The sequence below is a fragment of the Crinia signifera genome, chromosome 3 (assembly GCF_055691185.1).
Source record: "Crinia signifera chromosome 3, ASM5569118v1, whole genome shotgun sequence".
Classification (NCBI taxonomy): Eukaryota; Metazoa; Chordata; class Amphibia; order Anura; family Myobatrachidae; genus Crinia; species Crinia signifera.
Genome location: NC_139219.1, coordinates 159,266,998 through 159,285,243, shown reverse-complemented (window position 1 = coordinate 159,285,243; position 18,246 = coordinate 159,266,998). Strand labels below are relative to the sequence as shown.

The window sequence follows — 18,246 nt, the reverse complement described above, 5'->3', positions numbered from 1 at the left end:
CCTGCTGGCGCCGAACTACGGCGTGTCCGACACACTGGGGTGATTACCCTTATGCTGAAAATCCTGCTATAGCAGGTGGAGATAGGAGCGGTGTGCAGGAGGTGATGAGTCCAGCTGCCTTCTTTTAAATCTAATGACAGGGGGTGGGTAATGGGGGTGGGGTTTACTGTTTTAAAAGTGTGTACTGTTCATTTGCCATTTGTATGTCCTTGAGAACGGGGAAACCCGAAACGCCGTAGGATCAATAAAGGCTTTCTTTTAATCCTTGAAAACAAATCTGGAGAGTACCGCCGTTTTTGCCTGTATGTATGTATGTATGTATGTATGTATGTATGTATGTATGTATGTATGTATGTATGTATGTATGTATGTATGTATATATATATATATATATATATATATATATATATATATATATATATATATATATTTTCTAAGAGAAGAAAAGAGGAGCGCTCCAAATAGTGCTTTATCTTTTTTTTATTTTTCAGCACAATAAAATATCCGACAGGTACACTTCAGAATGGCATCACGCACCGCAATAAACGGTTAGGCACAACCGCGGGTGATAAACAGCATAAATCAAAGCTGACAAGCAGCAGAATAGCAGGATGACTGGATACAAGTGCTCTCACCACTCTCTCCAACACGGAGTTCAGACCGACGCCAGGCCACGCCCCTACGCGTTTCGTCACGAAGTCCTCGTGACGAAACGCGTAGGGGCGTGGCCTGGCGTCGGTCTGAACTCCGTGTTGGAGAGAGTGGTGAGAGCACTTGTATCCAGTCATCCTGCTATTCTGCTGCTTGTCAGCTTTGATTTATGCTGTTTATCACCCGCGGTTGTGCCTAACCGTTTATTGCGGTGCGTGATGCCATTCTGAAGTGTACCTGTCGGATATTTTATTGTGCTGAAAAATAAAAAAAAGATAAAGCACTATTTGGAGCGCTCCTCTTTTCTTCTCTTAGAAAATCCACTACCTGAGAATCCAGGTGCCCGCAAGGGTAATTTGAGGAAGCTGCCGGTCTCATATGATCTGAAGTGCTGTGATATTCTGTGTGGAAGAAGCCAGTTTCATTCCTGCTATTTAAAAAGAACAAGGACTTGCGCGCTAATTGGACTTTTCTTTTGGTGATATATATATATATATATATAAATAAATAAATGTGGAAAGACCGCACTCTCACCCAATTAAGACAACAGCGGGGTGCCCGGCCAAGGTGCATGCAACTGCATGTACCCAAAAATAGTCCAGATAATCCACACAACAATGTGCGGAAGTGGAGCACTCTCCGAAATCACAAATCAGCCTTGGATTAAAATACCCGTTTGCTTTTTATCACAACTGGTTCAACAAGGTTATATACATCTGAGGTATGTATGCTCCGACGTTTCGGTCCCAACATGGACCTTTATCAAGGAGCGTTTATCATTAAAGTATCTAGAAGTCAGCAGCGCAGGAACAACCGGGGTATGGACAGGGTCAGCCAGCCTGGTTGGCTGACCCTGTCCATACCCAGTTGTTCCTGCATATGTGTGTGTGTGTGTGTATATATATATATATATATATATATATGTATATGTGTGTAATGGGGTATGAGAATCAGAAAGCGAGAGAATTTGCACTCACAAACCATAATTTAACGATTCTCACATCCTATTACACCCCCCTCCAGTGTTTCATAATACGGTCACTGTGAGAACTGCTAGACCGTTTAATGAGCCGGGCAAAGAAAATGGACATTTGTAATAGGGCAATTCTTAAACATAATAAAGTATATTTTAGGCAATGGATCATAGGATCATAATTCTGGAAATACTAGGCCAAGTGTATTCTGGATAATAAACCCCACACCACCTGCTTTTACTCTTTCAAGACCAAACATTCACTGGAACATTATAATAACACTACTGCTGTATTTACATAGACATGCTGTATAAAACTATGGGGTAGATTTATTAAGCTCGGCTAAGTGATAAAGTATCTTGTTGTTATCACCGGCCAACCAGCTCCTACCTGTAATTTTTCAAGCCAAGCCTGTAACTTCACAATTAAGGTGCCCATACACTAGTAAGATTTATCTTCAGATCTGGCTGGTTGGAACAAAAACATTGTTATGGATGAGTGACAGTTAGTCAGTTTTCCAGCTTTCCAGCATTTCCAAGCAAATGGTCAACTGTCATTTCCTCTTATCCATAAACATGTTTTTGTTCTAACCAGCCAGATCTGAAGATAAATCTGCGTGTGTATGGCCACCTTTACCTTGTGTATCCATCAGATCCTAGTGTTCCCTTGTCTTTCCCCGCATCCATCAGCTCCTAGTGTTACCCCGCATCCATCAGATCCTAGTGTTACCCCGCATCCATCAGATTCTAGTGTTACCCCGCATCCATCAGATCCTAGTGTTAAGATACCCATACACTAGTAAGATTTATCTTCAGATCTGGCTGGTTGGAACAAAGACATGGTTATGGATGAGTGACAGTTTGTCAGTTTGACAGCATTTCCAAGCAAATGGTCAACTGTCATTTCCTCTTATCCATAACCATGTTTTTGTTCCAACCAGCCAGATCTGAAGATAAATCTGCGTGTGTATGGCCACCTTTAGAAGCGGATAGGCCGGCGATAAAAACCAGACACTATCACTTCACAAGCTTAATAAATCTGTCCCTCTATCTCTTTAGAGTAGGCCATCCGCAACTGTCATTAGAGGCTACTCCAGATACTGTCAGGGTATATGAGTAAGCGACGGCTTAGCTTCAAATTATCTTCTGCAAATCCACTAATTAAGCAAACAACAAATCAAACAAACTAGATTAATGACACATTACCAGACACTGGTAGCAGCAACCATGGTAAGGGATTTAAAAATAAAGATTTGTCAATGAGTGTAGGATTAGCATATTATTGTACAGAATCTGGAACACCTGAAAAGATGCTCTACGCTACAAAGTCATGCCACAGCATTGTGTGACTACAAGGGCTGTTTAGGGTGACTGCAGCAAGGATATATTAGGACACATTTGTACTAGAACCAACCCACTGCACACCAGGAGATGTGGAGTAGAGTATAAACGGTACACATAGCATAAAATATAGATGATTGGAACTTTGCCCAGGCAATAGAAATGTACCGCATATGTGCATTGACAGTCTGGTGGGGGTGTTAGGGAGCAGCAACTGCCTCCATTTTGCAAATATCACCACCACTGAGGGGAGGGAAACATAGGAGACGGATTACCATATTAGACTCATCACTGCTGCTTCCATGTAAGCAGCATCAATAACATCTACGTTCACATCTGAATCAGGCCCCAGGGGTCAACGAGTATGTGTGGTTGGAATGGTGGCCATCTTGTGTTAGGGCAAGTAAAAAGAAGCGCTAATGAAATGTAAAAAAAAAAAAAAAGGAAAACATTGGATTGTCTTTACAACTAATATATTTAATTGAGAATTTTATATATACTTCTATATATCACACATTAAAAACAACAATGAATGATTGCACTTGTAAACTTCTATAGCTGAAAGAGTGCATTCCTAAATACATCCCTATTAGACAATATACTGTAGCTGGTATTAAGAAGATATTGTTACCACCTGTGGATGATTAGTAAAGGTGATAGTGTCCCATGAGTGGCTGGTATTTGTAGATGACATGCAACCAAAAGTTGCACAAGGGCCACTTACGGTGGCCATCTTGCATAAGGGGCCACTTACGGTGGCCATCTTGCATAACACATGGGACCTGTATACTTAAAAATGCTAGTTAAAAACACTTGAAAATCGATAAATGCAATTCATTTTAGGGTAGCACTTTCTCTACTAAACACAGCATTTCAAATTACATCTAGTATCGGATTGACCTTGAAGCAGCGTGAACTGGTAATTTTACAGAAACAATATAGACAATGTTGGTAAGGAAATGGTTTTTAAAGATATCTAATAATGGATTTTTCAAGAGTTGAGGACAAATGCGATTAGAAATGCTGTAAAATGGAGCAAAGTAAAGTGAAACATTCATTTAAAAAAACAGGCTTATTTAATAGCTTTGCTTACATTACTGCCAACTTGCCTGCCAATGCCATTTTGTTTTGTTCTGAAGTGGTTCAAAATTAAATTTGACTGCTGGCTTTAACTAAATTGTAATTGGAAACCTAAACCCTAAAATTGGATTAGTAGTAACGTAGATTTTTGTAAAGAGACATTATACAAAAATATTTATTCTAAAAACAAAGGTTACCGTAGCACTCAGGAGTTTGTCCAATTAATGCGCAATCTAGATTTGGCGCATCTAATAAAAGTAGTTAGAAACGCATTCTTCTTATAGACATAATAATTTGACAGTGTCAAGAAGAAATGTCTGTAAATGTCAATCCATGTTTCATAATCACAAAATGAATGGAGGGTATAAAACATGCAATAAACATATAACATATAAACATGCAAGCACAATTTGAAGACTTAAGTAGCATGCAAAATTGCAGACATTTAAAAAATAATCTTATCCGTAGCCATTTTAATTTTTTATTATGTTAAGTGAACTATTTAAACAGGATGAAAGGGTTTTCAACATGAGACCCTCCAACTGCTGTTACTATTCACCCCAGCATTTTCTGCCATAGTTTTAGAATGCTTTACTTGCAACAGCAAAATTGTAGCAATGCATGCTAGAATATGTAGTTCTACAGCAGCGGGAGGACCGAGTGTTAAATACCCCTGATGTATGTATTCTTCTAAGCAATTTTGGCTAAATCCTCAAAATTGCTTAGTAGGCTTGCCTGAATCGCCCCATGTGTACACAGTGGGTGATAGCAATGCGCGGCCCCGCAACATCCCTATCGCCCGGCAAAATAATCAGTGCAGGCAAGAATATGCTTGCTACACTGTGTATTTGGCTGTGACTCCCGGAGCTGGCAGGATGTAGTTTGCCATCTCTGACGGCTTAACTACATCTTTATACACATGGGGATCAACCAAAAATTGCTGGGCTGAGCCCCGTGTGTTCATTTCTTAAGAATTCTCAGAATATAACTGCACCTGATTCATACCATTGTTGCTTAAGATAACATAAAACAAATACGTATGCTGCAACGTATCCTTTCCCATTTCATTCTTTGTAAATGTCAAAAAATGGCTGAAATGTATCATATTTCGGAGCCATAAAATATATTTTTTTAAAGAATCCATATAGTTAAAACTTAATTTCTTAAACTGACACAGGCTCCTCTTAACATTTCATCGGTTATCTTATTTAGGCCAGAGATTACCCAATTGAAAGGTTTCATTCTTTTTAATTGAGAATAGGAAGACTACCCCAAACCTTAAACACAGATGTAGAGAAATGTGTTGATATTCTTACAGCTTTTTAAAACAAAGCTTCATATCTGTAAAGTGATTAAATTAAAAACTATTGGAGTATGCAGGGCCATAACTAGGTGTGTGCCATCCCATCAGTGCCTTGCCCACAGCACATCTGCACTGTGGGCGCATACACCTAGCCTCCATCCGGCGTCAGCAACAAGACACAGATCCCCTGCTGATGTCAACAGGAGCATTTCTCCTGACAAAGTTTTGTGACGAAACGCATTGGGCGTGGTAGTCTGATGTACCGGATCCCTGCTTCCAGTCCGTCCGTGGTCCGAGTGCAGAGAACGCTGCCGCCAATCCTTCTGTGCCGGTTCTGCTGGATATCCTCTAGTCCGCGTGCTGCAGGCTGTTTAGCGAGCGGTGAATACTCCCCATGCTGACTACTGTTTATTGAATTGTATGTGAGCCTACACTTTTTCCAAGTTAATACTGGTCACTACTTTGCTCATGTGTGCGCTCCCTCTTTTCTTTTGATAAATAATTATACACACACACACACACATATATATATATCAGCAAAAGCAATGGTGGACTAAAAGTTTAGGGAATTAAAGAAAATTCTACAAAATGATAACTACCTACCTTTAAAACTACTAAACAAACTTTCAGCAGTATTGGTTGCATACATAAATGTTTTAAAGTGTCCATGGTTTATTTCTTCAGCTGAATAATATTATACTGTGAACCCCAGCTAGAATGAGATGTGAAATAACATTCTCTAAAGCTGGACAAACACACACTATACAATTTTCATGAATGATATGCATTAACAATATAATCATGCATATCAATCAGTGTGTACCCAATTTATTGTTAACGATGCGTTCTCCAGTTAGGGATAAACATGATTGTCGTGCCGCATAATGTTTAGCAATTATGGGCTATCTGCGAGTGATCTAGCATTCACACTAAACACTTGTTCTGCATACACATGGGGCCACTCAAGAGTGGCTCCCATCGTGCCACCTGCCAGAATGGGGCACTCACACACCCTATTCTCGGCAATGGGACACGCAAGCATGTGAGACACTCGCACATCCCCTTCAGCCAGATACTTAGATATGGTGCACTGGCGGCAAAGGGGAGAACGGCCCCATCTGTAGTGTTCAATCATCCCTATTATAGACTTCTAGTTATGCTGAATAATTTAGAGAACATTACATACTATTTTTATAAACGCTAGGTTACAGGCACGTTAAGAAAATGCCTTCAAAGTACTGAAAGTAAGCCAACTAAAGTTATAATTTACAGATAATAGCACACTTACGATCTTGCCTGTAAATAGAGCGGAAACCCCAAAATATAAAAATGTATTAAAGCAGATTTTAATCAAGCAAAGCACTTCTACAATTTACCTGCTTGAAACACCAACATAATGATACCTGTAGAAACAATGAAGTGTTGTACAAATGATTAAACCAACTGAAGACAACAGGTGCCATTGTCTCCGATGAAATGAGCATATTTGTCAGCTACGGTTATAATGTTCTGATTAGCGCAGCTAAATAGCATGTTTAAGTGGAAAAGAAAACTGAGCAATCTCCTTAACAAATCACGACAGGATATGCAATTCCTTTGTCTGAATCCCATGCCGATTAGAAGGCTCCATTTCAGTATTGCCTCACTAGCAATCTCTAACCATAATCAACAACTTTTACAGAGCAAACTATTTTAAGATAGAATCGTATAACTATAATCCTAAACCAGATAAAGATGGTTTGTTATGAAGCAATTACACAACACAGAGCTTATACTATCAGATCTTCTGGAGGCCAATTTCTTCTCACAGAGACTATTGTCTGACAAATACTCAAGAACTCTATACATGTGTAATTAATTAGATTAGGAAAGAAGTTTAGGATTTTTGCTAAAGAATAAATAGAACCAGACAAACCCTGACCACACACCACACGCACAACATCAGTATGGTGTCTTAATTGCATCTTAAACCTTTAAAGTCTCCTTTTACAAAGAGAACCAATTTTTTTTAACATTTTCCTTCATAATTCCAAAGTCATATTTGCAAGGTTTGTAAGTTTGTCTACTACAGCATGAAGAGCTGCTATAAAAATGAACTATAAAATTAATTTGTTCTTGTACCCACATGCACAATATGTAATGTATACCAATGTCTAATCAACAAGTAAAGGATGTGCAGTTTACTGGAGGACAAGGAACACTCATATAACTTGTGATCCAAGAGAACAGCTGTAGCATGATCCCATACACACAAAGCAATACATACTACTACAAATACTAGCTAATGATTTAAGTGAATACATAAAATTTGAACAAAAACTAGATCGATACTATCTATCTATATGAATGTGTTTTCAAGCACACAACAAAAACAAAACAATGTTGAAAATATGGTTTCTTTTTCCCCTACAGATTTAACATCTTAATACTGTATTCACAATCAAACTTTTTAGGTTAACAACTCTGAAAACATGTTTGGAGTGTGCCTGTAGGGGGCTGGGTTATGGTCTGCGATCAGACCACCCGCTTACGCTTGCCCTCTGCTCCGCTGGCACAATGCTCTGGTTTTTGTCCGATGCTGTGAGATAAAAACACAGAACCTGTATAAAAGGTCCATGCACACTGGGCGACTTTGCCCAGCGTGTATGGACAGCGATGATGTAAAAGGCACATTGTTTAAATGCTATTTTGTAGGGATTTGCATTACAGACATATATTATTGTGATTCGATTAGGCTCTATGTCAGTGATTCTTAAACTGTGTGCCGTGGCATCCTGGGGTGCCTTGGAACCTTTGCAGTGGTGCCTTGGGCTGTTAAGTCAGGAGCAATGCTAATTGTTTATGGTCATCATAATAGACAAAACCAGTGCTGGTGGCTGCAAATCAAACTATGTGGACAAACATAATTGTACCCTGTCCATCCCCACAAAATAATAAAACCTAAGGATGACCTAAAAATATTTAGTTTAATATTTTTAGTTTAAGTTTTTGAATAAGAAACTTTATCCTAGGGGTACCAGGGAACAAATTCTGATACTTCATGGTGCAGTGATTCAAAACATTTTGGAAACATTGCTTTATGTATTTAAATTACACTAGCTCACCTTGTGTTTACCCCTGTGAGCTAATTTTATTGCTATCCAGGTGGGATGTCTATGCAGAGGTCAATGGATTCTTGTAGAAATGTATCTGCAGTTTACTTTCATTGCGTTCTAAACGGTACTGTAAAAGTACTGTACATTGAAAAAGCAATTATCTACCTAGACAAGCCCTATTTGAGCAAATAGAGCAAGAGATACCACAAAGTGATACTCGATTGCTGTGCAAGGCTCTTGCATGGTCACAGTGGTTTTAAAACATGTACCATTTGCAAATCAATGAAAAGAGAAAACCATTTAACTCTTCAATTTTGCAAGAAGGATGACAGCACACTATTTTAAAGTGCCAAACACAATACAGTTATTTATGGTTACAAGTGCTTTAACCCTTTTATTACAAAGGACATAAAATTTCTGTTGCAGAACTACTTCTAGAAAGCAAAGAATCTCACATCAGGTCTTATACAACTACCAGTTCCCTGTACAAATTTGCCTTTGAATCCATACTTGATCTTTCAAATAAGACCACCTCAATCTTTCATTAAATAATATATTATTATTTTTGTCGGTTCACTTTTATATTTAAAACTGTTTTTATGGTTCTCCCTCCTCCTTTTAGGAGAAAAGGTACATAATTTCCGTTAATGTACAAATAAGAAAATAAAAACAGTTTACAATTTCTATGTGACTGTTATACCGACACTGAAGTGCCGGTATTGGATAGATGTATGTATACACATCTGTATATTTAGAATCCATGTTTATAGAAGCAGAGGGGGGGGGGGGGGGGAGGGGGGGTATTCAATCTCTTTTTTAAAGACAGTCGGAAAACACTGGTCTAGGCAAAAACTCGTGATCCTTTGTCAAAAACAGCTGCAGGTTCAACAATCTATCGGCCGTTTTGGACTATGCAAATTCGACTTTTAAAAAAGGTTGACTCTGCATGGGGGAGAAAAGGCTGAAACAACAGATATTGAATAGGTGTGTGCGCAGATATTTTTGACTGTCACATTGAATACTTCCTCAGAGTATTAAAACACTGGTCAAGGAAGGCACAAAATCACATCAGTACTAAAAGGCGAAAAGTTTATAATACTATTATCAGACGGACGCAAAAAACAAGCACACAAAAATCAATGCAATGAAAATTAATTTTCTTTTTTTAACAGTATAAACATATTAAACAGTTTCATCCATAAGTCGCAACGCGATGAGACGGGGACACCAGTAAACTGTGCAGATTAACTTGATACGGGACATGTATATATATGTGCGATGGACTCTGTGTATGAAGTGCAACAGAACTTGATATGGAAAAATGTACAGGTGCTACATTGTTGCATTTCATATACAGATCAGAGACTTGAGTCGTACACAAATATACACAGACTGGCTGTTTGGCACAACTGCAGCAAAGATGTATGAGAACACATCTGTATGCCAGAACAGATTATGAAAAATGATCTGTATAAACCTTCAAAATACATACTAAAGTTTCAGTTTCTCCTCTGTCTCTATTATCCTTCCTGCAATAGCTACAGCTGGCATTTTATTGAGCAAAAACAACATTACTGACAAAACCTTAAAAAAGAAAAGAAAAAGAAAGGCCTTTGGTACATTTTCTGGAGCTGCAGCGGGTATGCGCAGAGTGCAGACTGAGGAACTACTCCCTTTTAGCAGACATCTGTCAGTATGACACTAGTCACATGGACACACTTAAGCACATGTAAAAGTGAGAAAGCAAAAGGAAATGTGGAAGATAAAGTAGGCCAAAAGGAACATATTTTATGTAAATTTACCTCTTAATGTTTAACAGTGCCCATGGAATTCCAGTTGGAGTATTGAAAGCAGGCAGAAGTTTTTCTCCCAATTCAATGGCTTTGCTGCGAAATACCTGTAAATAAATAAACAATGAAATCACACTCCAGGGAGGGGGGTCTATTATACTGTAGCTGCACTTATTATGGCAAAGCAAGACGCAATAACGCCAATGTAGAGTAGAGAATATTCCCCTCTGGCAATCTGTGCATGGCCCACAATGCATCAGCCTAGTGCGGATATGTTGCTTCTTGAAAGTCTGTATGCTCATGCGCAAGCTCTTGCAAACATTCTGAGATCTTGTGTGCAGACTAGCACCAATGGATGCCGCCACTGTACACATACTGGCAGGTTAGACCCTTGCTTTTTACTGAGTGATTGCAGACACTGTTGAGAAAAATGATTTCTCTAGGATATCTATTTTGATATTATTATTACTACATTTTATTTATACAGGTGCCACAAGCGGTACAGTACACAGGGCACATATTGGAACAATACAGGGTACACACATCATATCAGTAACTGAAGAACAAAAACAGAGCACAGGTAACAATTAGCAGCACAATTCTTAGTACACAATACAGCTGAGATGTAGGGATGCAGAGGAGCAGTCTGTATGTTACAAGAGGCAAGTTGCCAGTCATATAGAGAGGTTAGAAAAGTTAGAAGAGATGTGGATATAGATAAGTGAATAAGAGCAGTAATTTAAATCAGGGCTCGACAAATCCCAGGGGCCAGGTCGACATGGCGACCAGATTCTGCCTCCTGGCGACTAGATTTTTAAGCAGGGAGGAAGCAGAATCTGGTTGTGGGCAGACCAGTACCCCCCTGTGCCCTCTGGAGGTCAGCGGCAGCAAAGCCTGACCCCCCTCTCCTGCTGAAAGATAACAGCAGTGCATCTCCCATCATTCTATACCAACCTCCTTGCTGCTGATTGGCAGAGAGATAGAGTACACTTAGCCAATCAGCGTCCGGCCTATCTTTTGAATATTGAAAAAAAATTCTGCCTCCGCTGGCCGCAGGTCCGCTCAGCTCTTCCCGGACACTCCGGACTGCCTGCACCACACCCCTTGGGCGCTCAGTGCAGCCCAGACCCTGTCACTGCCTAGCTCCCCAATAAATAGCATGCATATTAAAAATGGCACATCAAGGGCCTAATCCATGGGTCCTCAAACTGCGGCCCTCGAGATGTTGTGAAACTACAAATCCCAGCATGCCTTGCCACAGTGTTAACACTCCCTTATAGCTAAAATGTGGCAAGGCATGCTGGGATTTGTAGTTTCACAACATCTGGAGGGCCGCAGTTTGAGGACCCATGGCCTAATCATTCGCAAGATCTCCTGGGGAGCTGTCAGGGGAGCTCAGGGGAAATTGGGTCCAACTTGTCCTGAGGACAAGTCGGACTAGTGTATGGGGGCCTTCAGATTGTCTGGCTCCTACACTTTTATCCTGGCTCCTAGATTTTAAGAAAAATTGTCAAGCCCTGATTTAAACGCAGTAATTTAAATGCAAGAGGGAAGTGAGAACAGGAGGGGAAAGGGCCCTGCTCCAAGGAGCTTGCAGTCTAGAGGAACAGAGAGACAGGCAGGCAAAATGAGGTTCAAAAAGGCAAGAAGTGAGCTTGGCAGGGATGCCCAGGACATAAAGTGGTAGGTATGGAGAGAAGTATCTGTACTAGGTTATTCAGGAGGGTATGCTTTGATGAACAGGTGGGTTTTCAGTGAACATTTGAAGCATTGCAAGGTTGGAGAGAGCGTACTAAAAGTGTGAGCACTCTAACCAGAGAAGTGGGGCAGTGCAGGCAAACCCATGCATATGCGCATGGGATGCATTGACAAGGGTAGAGGAGATGCAAATGTCATTGGCGGACCGGAGAGGGCGGGAGGGAGTGTGTGGGGATAGGAGGTTGGAGATGTAGGGAGCAGTGGAGTTCAAAAGGGTGAGGAGTTTGAAGTAGATTCTGTATAAGAATGGGAGCCAGTGGAGTGGTGGGAGAGAAAGAAGTCTAGCTGCAGTTTTGGCTACAGACTGGAGGGGACCAAGCTGGTAAAGTGGGAGTCCAGTGACGAGAAGTTGCAGTAAGCGACCAGTGAGTGAATAATATGTTAAGTCTCAATCTGGGAGAGAAAAGGCCCGGTGTGAGCAATGCTATGATGCTGGAACAGACCGGATTGAGCCAGGGAATGGACACGGGGGGGGGGGGGGGGGGGGGAACGCTTGATGTAACTGTCAAATAGCACAGATAAAGAGTATCTAACTTAGCATATGTCCCAATTAATATCTTTGGGACCACATCATTCATAAGGTTTTAGAGAAATATTGTAGATTGGAATCACTCCAAGATTTACATATTTAGAGTAATCTACAGCAAACAGATATTGACAAAACAAAAATAACAGACATCAGGAAAATTACACACTGGGTATTAGAAATTCTAGTACAGGTACAAAACAGGATGAACTCAGGCAGTCTATATCGGCTAATGTCAGGCATAATGTGCAGGGGTAGGCAAAACTATTTCACAATTGAATACAGAAAGCATACATTAACATCTGTGAAAGAAGCCCGTCTTCTAAAACTGACAGATAATCATTACTTTTGTCTGTGCACATAAAAAGCATTATTTATCAAATATACATCTCATGATCTATTTTGGAATGAAAAAAATCACCAATTTCTCTGGAATTATGTCACCCCATGCACCAACAAACAGGCAGTAATGAAATAAGAACCCATAAGAATTATTTTTTATTTTATTGTGAAGATGTACACTATTAAGGCTGTCAAAACAAAAGCCGATCCTATGTTTAGCATTAGGCAAACTGATGGGACCAGACATGTCACTAAAGAAGATGCATCACTTTCTTACAGAACCAGATCCCAGGAGTCCATAACCAGAATCTTAATGTCAATAAAGAAAAAAAATGGACAGAGACAGTCAATTTCTCTTTCATAACTATTCATTGTGCAACCTAAGAATCTGCGACTCCACAGGTTTAGTGTCCCTTTTTTTACAATACAGACAATATGACAATTATATAGTTTACAGAATGATCATCATATAGTTTTGCATATAACATACAAAACTGGTACTGTATAATGCAAAAGTCATTATGTGGAGAGTAATGCTTAAACATCCAAACATATAAATAAAAATAAATAATTTGGAAATCCCCACTAAAACTGGGTGCACACCATCAGACAATACGATGACCGACTGCACGGAACAGTGACATATCTGCTTGGGTCATCTAGTGTGTACCTATAATGTCGCTAATGACATCCACCATCTGCTATGCGACACAAGGGATGTCGCTATTGATGACGTGAATTTAACATGGCCCCGCCAGCCGTTGGACCTGGCATTGGCAAGCCGCATACCAGTTCCTGCCGGCAGTGATGTTGGGCTGGGTATACCACTAAGGGGGTATCCTTTAGCATCGGCAATTCATTGCTGATAATAGGTTTGCTTGGGACAACTCTATTATCCCCGATGCAGTATGCCCCCTCAACAACCTACTGTGATCAGGTATATAAAAAGCGGTACTTGTGTATTATCTGGGCACCCGATATATCGCATCGCATGCCACTAATTAAGGCATGCAATGCGATTGTACCCGATTTGAGGCTTTCCCGGGCAGAGTATACCATTTTAGTATCACGTTGCATGCCATTATGCGATTATACCCAATATTACATTGTACAGGCACCCTGATGGGTGATTACTATGTGAAATCCCCCCCCCCCCCATTGTTAATGCCACCCTAGTATCAACACGAACACGAAGCGTGGCGAGCCCGCGAGGGGCGGCAGTATGCGTCCTCCGACCTTTTCATACCCCCACTATCCACGTCGGCGTGGAGTTTATTCTATATAGTGTGGTGAGCGCAGCGAGCCACCGGGCCCGAAGCGTGGCGAGCGTAGCAAGCCCCGCGAGGGGATGCAGAATATATGTGAAGTAATCCACTGCGCTCACCATGCTTCGGGCTCAGTGGCTCGCCACACTATATAAAATCAACTCCACACCGACGTGGATAGTGGGGGTATGAAAATGACGGAGGACGCGTACCGCTGCGCTCTCCACACTTTGGGTTGGCGTTGTTAGTGGGGTAGTGTTAACAATGGGGGGCCATTTAACATCGTAATTACCCATCAGGGTGGGTGTACAATAAAAAAAAAAAAAATCGGGTCTGGGGGGGCATTTAACATTAGGCATCTGGGTGCCTGTACAATTAAAAATCGGGTCCAATCGCATCACATCGCATGTGATATGGTCACATGCAATGCGATGCGATTTTTGGTTGTACAATGAAAATATCGGGAGCCCAGATAATACCCAAGTACCTAAAAAGCTTTATAATTGCCTATAAGCAGCCACTGAGATCAGCAACAAGACACATGAGGTTGGGGATTTTTTTTCTCACGATTCTATGCGTTTTTGCCCAATCGTGGGTCTATTTTCAGGTGATTAAAAACGGCTGCTAATTGTATACTGTGATTATGACCATAGGACGAAACTGCATTGGAGCTAATAAGTGTGTACCCAGGGAACTTAGTAATCTCAACAATGGGAAATGATTTGGAAGGTTATGATTTGTTTTATTAATATTTGATTATGTTGTTAACTATTTACAGAAAACAAAGTAAATGTTCTGCAGGTAAACGTAATATACTGTGAGTTCCATACAGGTTTCGGCCCTTATTCAGATCTGATCGCAGTACAAATCTTTCTCAAAATGGGCAAATGTGCACTGCAGGTGGGGCAGATGTAAAATGTGCAGAGAGGAGTTAAATTTGGGTGTGTTTAAACTGAAATCTAAATTGCAGTGTAAAATAATGCAGCCAGTATTTACCCTGCACAGAAACAAATCTAACTACCATCATTAAGGGGGGTATTCAATCTCCAGCGAGCATCTCCCGTCGGGCCCTATTCAATGCGGTCTTCCCCGACAGCATTGAGCAGGGTATCTCGCAAAACGAGTCCAACATCACAAGCTGTCGGGCTCGTTCTGCCGAGAACGGCCGGGAAGTGACGAGCTGCCGGCTGCAGCTCGCTTCTTCCCAGCTGCAAGTCACGGCCACGCCCCCTTCTCGCTCCCAGGCAGGTGGGAAATGAATTCCACCTGTATGTTCTCGGTCGAGCTGACCGAGAATGGGACTGGGTCACTGAGGTCGAGCAAGCTCGACTGCCGTGACCCTCACATTGAATATCCCTTATATGTGGTGTAGTTGTTTTTAGGGGAGATTATATTTGTGCTTTTATGGTACATTTATTTTTGGTACATTTATTTTTGGTATGAAGCAAATACATTTAAAGCAATTTTTATGGTTTATTAAATGCCTGGTTTTGGGTGGTGGGCACAAATAAATGACAATGCAAACAATACTGAGAAAAGGTCAGCAGTATTAAGACTGTATTCCAAAAGAGCACAGCTGCCTCTTCAATGAGCAATCCCTAGATCTGCCAGTAATCGAAAGCATCTTTTATCCCATACTCTCTGTCAAGCTTCAAGCATCTGGTTCCCAATTTTCTTATAACATTTAGCGCTGTGTATGGAACAAAAACTGCAGCAGCAAACAGTCATTATATTAATGTGAGCTGAGGTATGAACAAAAAGGTGCTACTTTGCATATAAACCATTCTCTGAAACAGACTGCTTGTGAGCAGTGATTTGCAGTAAGGCTGATGGAGAGAACAAATAGGAGCCGGGATGTGGAACTGCAATTAGACGCTCATCACAGTAAACACTGCATGCAGAATGCTCATTCTTTGCCTCATAAATTTGACACTTTTAATTCTAATGCTATTTAGTGACTTAATGCCATGACACCTTTAGCAAATCGAAACCACCATCTCCGATATATAAAGATTTAGTTGTTTTAGAAAAATGAATGTTAATAATGTCCTATCAAGCAATTATTGACCCAGGTCTGCCTGCCTTCACAGAACCGCACTTCCACTGCAAAAAAGCAATAATGTAACAGAATAGAAAAACATTAGCATACTGGCATATGTGTGAGAAGCTAAAAAAGGCAGGTGGATTTCTATTGCCCCCACGCACTACAGAGACTTCTCTAAAGGGCAGATGTCACTGCTGATCCACCCTTTAGCCGCCAGGGAAGGTTCTGGGCGGCAGGATTGCATGCGCTATATAGCATGAGGACCTTTTGCATGCAATATATCACATACAATACCATTCCCTGCTGCAGGATCCAATGGATCCTTGGTGCAGCACTAACCATATCCAGTTATGGGACCACATCGGAATCAGATGTTAAACCAAAGCAATTTAAGGCCTTTTCATCAGATCCGTTTGCCCAATGCCTTGGAATCGGATGAAAAGGGCACATATCGCACAAGTTTCTGCGCTATTAATTTTAGGCACCACAGATGAATGCACTTCACACGGACACTCAGCGTATTAATTAATATAATTAGTATCATTTTATTATTAAGCAATAAAAAAAATTACATATTATAGGCGGCCACCTACAAAACAACAATTGCAATACATTATTGATCAAAGTTAATATAATATAAGAAATTCATATAGTTAAAAATGAGCCTTGGGATAATTTTGTGTATATATCGCTATATAAATTGATACCCAGTCCATAATCCAGCACAGATTACTTTTTATCTGTATATTGTATTTGCCGGCTCAAAATAAGAATGGATAGATCTCCAAATCGAGACCTGCTCAATCACAATTACAGTGGTGCCGGGCTGCGGTACCCACCGAGTGAAGTATTTGATTAAGTATCGTTCACCAGTTGTACAATGTTGCATACAAATGATACTGCAGCGAGGTGGCTAGCGCTTCTCTCACCTGTGCTACCTCGTGCTCCTGCTCCCACCGGAGTTCTGTTTGTGGCTCACTGAATGTGACGGTGCGTGCTGACGTCAGGTTCTCCAATCTTTCTCCAGGTGTGTGATAGCAAACACACCGATTGGAGCAGGTACAAGGACGGATGTAGCTGGTTTCTGGACTGCTAGTCCAAGATGCTGCGACATGTGTCTACCACCTCAAGTTCCTTGGTGTGTTTTAATCAAAAAGTGTGTTAGGTTGTTGTAGGGGTAGGCAACCTATGACATTGCTGGACATACCAGGATTCCCTGTCTGAGCATACTGGGTTGCGACATGTGCATATCCTTGGGCTGTTTAAGGTCTTCATTTAATGCTTGTTCACACAGGAGACTTTCAAAGAATTTATCAAATTTCTTTATGGGGTCATAGTAACAAATACTTTGATATTTGCAGCTGGATATTTAAACCTGGTGAAAGATTATACAGTAGCTCTGAAAAATCTGCATGTGTTAATATTAGGGAAAATGTTAGAATTAGTTTATGACTAGATTTGAATTTCGAGGACCAGTTTTGTCATTAGCATGAGTTTACGCATACATTTTAATTATTAACTCGTAATATAGCTTCTCTGAACACTTCACCTGTGTATTATTAGTCTTGCATTGAAAGTTGTGTGATGATCAGAGAGATAGGGACTGACAAGTATACTGTATATTATGCAAAAGAGAAGCGGATGGACATTTTGCCTATTTTTGCATATATAGATTGAGTCTTCCATATCCAAAATGCTTGTGACTAGAAGTATTTGGGATATCAGATTTATTTTTTTATATTTTGGAACATTTGAATACCATAATGAGATATTTTGAGGATGGGACCTACTGTATATCAAACACAATGCTTTTTATGTACACCTTATACACTAGCCCAGGGGTCCGCAAACTATTTTGCTCTGGGACCCCATCAGACACTAAAAATAATTACGGGACTTTGGCAATTTACTGCAGGATGTCATCACATCACATATGTAGTCAGCAGACAGCACATACATGGCAGCACTGTGGAGGCACAACATGATGGGAAAAGTCTAAGACAATTCAACAGCTTTTTCAGACTCCTTGAATCACTGACAGATTACAAAAATCATCAACCTGATGATCAGCAACATGG

The 18,246-nt window shown here is 40.5% G+C and overlaps 1 protein-coding gene across 1 annotated transcript in view; it reads right to left on the bottom strand.

The window, feature by feature from the left end:
• The window catches only part of MAN1A1 (mannosidase alpha class 1A member 1), a 238,586-nt gene that overhangs the window by 83,434 nt on the left and 136,906 nt on the right, over positions 1-18,246 (bottom strand). The window contains exon 5 of the mRNA XM_083176799.1: positions 10,246-10,340. Coding sequence (XP_083032925.1) covers positions 10,246-10,340 — 95 coding nt within the window. The remainder of the gene's footprint in view (positions 1-10,245; positions 10,341-18,246) is intronic.